Source organism: Nannobrachium achirus, assembly GCF_963921795.1.
Source record: "Nannobrachium achirus genome assembly, chromosome: 7".
In the NCBI taxonomy this organism is placed as follows: domain Eukaryota; kingdom Metazoa; phylum Chordata; class Actinopteri; order Myctophiformes; family Myctophidae; genus Nannobrachium; species Nannobrachium achirus.
In genome coordinates, this window is record NC_137816.1 from 64,372,814 (window position 1) to 64,377,745 (window position 4,932).

Sequence of the window (4,932 nt, forward strand, 5' to 3'; positions counted from 1 at the left end):
CAAGGATTCGTACCAATGTACGTTCGGCACGGGCGAGTACCGAACGATTGCCAATTTTTTTTAGAGATTTGTTCTTGTGTGCGGAACTTACATTTCCGACTTCCCACACGGACATTTTAAGCGAGCGCACCGTAATTATACAGCACGTTTGTTTCCCCCAGGCGGGTTATGGCAGAAGAGCACAAGCTTGTTTTTGTTATGCCTAAACGTCCTTACATCACTTGACAACAAGTCAAGCCACAATCGACGACAGTCTGTAAACGTACGATCACATGATTTTCATGTTGAACTTTAGCGAGCCCTCGGACGGACTGCCCTCGTCCACTTCGTCTTTGCGGGGCACGTACTCCACCTCTATGGTGTTTGACTTGGCGTTCCCTTTCCCTCTACTCCACAGGAAGAGGATGACGAGACAGAAGAGCACCACTCCCAAGAAAGAGATGAAGCCCATGGTGGTGGCGATGATGAGGGTCTTCACGTCGAACGGGAAAGGAGCCGTGGCGCGGGTCACGTTGGTCCCGTCGTCGCTCGGCTGGTTGGAGATGAAGGCGAAGGTTTTGTTGGGCTGATGGGGCCAGTTGGGGGAGTAGCTGTGCACAAACAGGTGAGCCGACTTTGTCTCATTCCCCGCCGCGTTGCTAGCGACGCACAGGTAGGTGCCGTTGTCCTGGATCTGAGCGTAACGCACCTCCAGCGTGCCGTCGGGGGAGACGGTGAGTCTGGAGCCCACGGTCTTGGTGGTGATGAACTCCTTCCTGGGTGACAGCCACATGATCACGGGCACCGGGTCGCCCTCAGCCTGGCAGGTGAAGTGCAGCGTCGTCCCCTCGTCCACGTGGCTCTCCTGAACCCGGTGGTCCAAGATCCTGGACTTCTGACAGGTGAAGTAGTCGGCGGGGAGCACGTCGGGGAAATCCTTAAACTCCTTGCCCTGCACGGCCTCGGGCGAGGCGCACGCGGGCTGCCGCTGCCTGTTGAAGTTGAGCCTCCACCGCCGGCGGAAGACCCAGAGCAGGCGGCAGTCGCAGGCCAGCGGGTTGTCGTACAGGGCCAGGGTCTCCAGGTTGCCCACCGAGTGAAAGACGGACTCCTCCAGGGTGCTGAGGCCGTTGATGGACACGTTGAGGACGCGGAGGTGGTTCAGGCCCCGGAAGGAGTAGGGCTCGATGGTGGCCAGCCTCCCGCCGACCAGGTGGAACGCCTGGAGCTTCTGCAGGTTGTGCAGCTGGTTGCCCTCCACGGCGCGGATGGGGTTGAACGACAGGTCGAGAAAGCGCAGGTGGCCCAGGTGGCGGATGGCCTCGTACGGCACGGCAGTGAGGTTGCAGCTGGTCACCGACAGCGACGTGATGTTGAGCCCGAACAGGCATTTGGGCGTCATGGTGTCCAGCGAGGGCATGTGGGAGATCTCCAGCACCCTGACAGACAGACAGACAGACAGACAGATAGATAGATAGATAGATAGATAGATAGATAGATAGATAGATCAGCACTTTAACCATTATTTTATGCTTTAACTATTAAAACATTTTTGAAAAGATCATGACATTTTGAGCAAGTCTTTCAATATATTGACCCGATTCTATAAATGTCTCCTAAATCCTAACTGTTTCTAAATCAGTAGTTCTCAAACCTTTTCATGTCAAGGACCCCCAAAATGATATGTATTTGGCCACGGACCCCCCCATCTCAACATATTTAGTTCCAGGGACCCCCAGAAGCAAAATTTTAGTTACAAATGTTAGCTTTAAAAATACATATACTGTATTTTCACGACGTGAAAGCAGATCTAGAAGCTCACAGTGCAGCTGTGAGCTTCTAGATCTGCTATTTTTCAATACCTAAAGTATAAAATACGGTAATTACAGGTCTTAATGGGTTAAGAAGGTAACAATAACTATAAGCAAAAGAAGAAGAATCAACAGTACAGAGCAGTCGTAAATGTAGATAGAAAAACTGAAAGTGACGAGCATAAATGGTAAATGGTGCATTTATATAGCGCTTTTATCCAAGGCGCTTATAGATTGTGCATTACATTCACCCATTCACGCACACATTCATACACCGGTGGCGGAGGAAACCATGCAAGGCACCAACCTGCTCACCGGGAGCAATGTGGGGTTCAGAGTCTTGCCCAAGGACCCTTCGACATTAACTCAGGGGGAGCCCGGATTCGAGCTGGGAACCCTTCGTGCTCTAATAACGGTTTCTCTACCCCTGAGCTATGCCGCCCCCATAGTAATAGCATAATAATATTTATAGTACTTATGGTACTTATAGTATTTATGGTACCTGAGCCGGTACAGCCTCTTGAAGGAGTAGTCGCGCACGGCGCTGACGTTGAGGTGGCGCAGGCGGAGCGTCAGCAGGCCGTGCAGGTGCCCCAGCGCGTCGGTGGGCACCGCGGCCAGGCCCACGCAGCGCTCGATGACCAGGCTCTCCAGGTTGCCCAGGCCGTGGAAGGAGCGCGGTGAGATGAACACCAGGTCGCTGTCGCCCACCTCCAGCTCCCGCAGGTTGTACAGCTCCTGGAACCCATGGTTGTAAGAGTTTAGGACAGGGACGTGCTGGCCATTGGGAAAAAGCGGGACAACTCCCGAACGTCCGGTTCATTCCCGGCCCGGTCCAGGCCGGCCATTAGGAAAGAAAATTTTAATAAAATGTCCATTTTGGGGGCTGGGCGGCCAACAAAGTAAATCGTCACTGTCGGGCAGAAACCTCGTATCTCCAAGTTTCAAATTTGTAAATTTTTTCGCAAAGCAAAGCCCTGCTTCATCATACAAGGCCGTCGCACAAAAGTAGTGAAAACAGCAGATCTACAAGCACACAACGCCTCGCGGTATGAGACGTTGTGTGCTTGTAGATCGGCTGTTTTCACTAGTTTAAATCATTTTTAAAATGATAAATACAAAACAAACGGGTTTGGACGTACAAGGTTTCCACCCGACAACGACAAAATATAACTCATGTAATTGGCCCACTGGCTTGTCACTTTGTCACAAATCTATGAGTAGCAGCAGCGCTGCACGCAATGAGGGCCTCTCCAACTCTTTTTCCCGGGCTGAATCAGGGGCCCAGCACGTCCCTGGTTTAGGACAGCGCTATTCACCCTGCGCCCCGTGGGCCCAAAGTAGACAAAAATATATTTTGTCTACTTTCAAGTGTGGACAAATCATTCCTGAAGTCATTTTTCAGTTTCTCTACAAAACCACTGGGAAACTATTTTTGACTTGTTTTATACAAGACTTTTTTTTCTATTTTGTTTGTTCCAAAAGAGGAAACTTCATCATTAATCATTCCATGACAATCTTTTTGTTCAGTGAGGTTTGGCCTTAGGCCTATAGACGGAAATGTGGCAGTTTTCTGTGTTCCCTTTATTTTTAAACTACTCATTAGACAAACTCATTGTCTAAACATTCAAAATAGGATCGTCATTTTTAGCTTGCGCCCCTTGCATGGACTTTTTCTATTTTGCTGATTGGCTCCTGAGCCGTTTTAAAGCCATACTGTGTAAGATGCCCAACTAGTGGTCATTAGCCCTATAGCAAACCGCGGTCGCGTCCGCGTCTTTCGGACGTTTTTCGTACCTTCAGACCCCCGCGTCTGCCTCCACCTCGCTGAGATCTATCTTTTAAGGGGTCCCTTGTTCCTGTGCGTTCAGTAATTCCAGAGATACGGACTCCTTCACCCTGCCTGGTAGGCGAAATTACCTAGAGAAGGGATGGTACAAACGGGCGACAACAAATATGGCTGCCATAGCGACCCCACTTCAAGATGCGCTGTGATTGGCCGGCAGTTGTATAACCCTCGCTGTGATTGGCCGGTAGTGTGATGACGCAATTTTGGCGCGAGATCCGGTCCACGGCAAGGATCTCAGTTTACATACAGAGAAGGCTTTACAGGCTGAAATTCACGGCGCGGATCTTCTAAAACTTTTGTGATTTAATAGTTAGGAGAATTTTAAGATTTGTTTTATAAAAAAAGTTACATAGTACAACTTTAAGTCGAGTAAGTCGAGTATCCCTGGTTTAGGACTTTTCATTGTAGTTTAGTTTTAGTTCATTTTAATGAGTGTTTAGAGCGAGTTTGCTAGTTTATATTTCTGTGTATTTTCGTGACGACTCGTCGTGGTCCACTCTAATATCCTTGCCTGGAACATGTAGTCCAGCAGGATGACGATCCTGTTCTCGCTGATGTCCAGGTGGGTGAGGTTGACCAGGCCCGTGAACACGCCCAGCTGGATGAGCTTCAGCTGGTTGCCGCGCAGCCCCAGCGTCCGCAGAGCGTTCAGGCTGGCGAAGGCGCCGGGCTCCACCGACGAGATGTTGTTCTCGTTGAGCTGCAGCTCCTCCAGCAGCGGGTAGCTGAGGAACTCCTCGGGGCCAAGGCTCTTCAGGCGGTTCTTGCTGAGGTCCAACAGGCGCGTCTCGATGGGGATGCCCTCGGGCAGCTGCGCCAGTCTCCGCCGGTGGCACACCACCGAGCGCTCCTGGCCGCTGCAGTCGCAGCGGGACGGGCAGCCCGTGGTGGAGCCAGAGAGGACGGTGCCCAGCATCAGGAACAGGATGGGCTGCCAGCACGCCACCAGGTAGCTGTGGCCCCCCGCCTCGCCCAACACCATCCTGCTGCTCACCTGGGGAGACACAAAGCACAAAGCATGTTTAAATATACTGTATCACAGAGATGGTAGATTTTTCACCCAGTGCCAATTGCCTAAGCAGTAATCCTGGACTCTGCTCTCCCTCTGCCAACCTGGGGAGGGCCCCGAACTGAGCTCATGCTTCCTTCAGTGCATGAGGAGTGAGCAGGTCGCTTCTTATCACCGGTTAGACGTAGTGCGTGGAAGGTACACGTTATTTCAACCAGTTCCTTTCCCCTCCATCAGGCGCCCCGGCTAGCCAAGGGGAGGCATTATAGAAACCAGGATTACTG

At 51.3% G+C, this 4,932-nt stretch overlaps 1 protein-coding gene across 1 annotated transcript; it reads right to left on the minus strand.

Moving 5' to 3' along the window:
• Window positions 1–268: 268 nt before the first annotated feature.
• Window positions 269–4,621, minus strand: lingo1b (leucine rich repeat and Ig domain containing 1b; the record flags this gene model as incomplete). The annotated part of the gene is made up of 3 exons (XM_080729329.1): window positions 269–1,418; window positions 2,293–2,528; window positions 4,151–4,621. 3 exons carry the CDS (start codon window positions 4,619–4,621, stop codon window positions 269–271), a joined length of 1,857 nt encoding a protein of 618 aa, XP_080585455.1.
• Window positions 4,622–4,932: the final 311 nt, after the last annotated feature.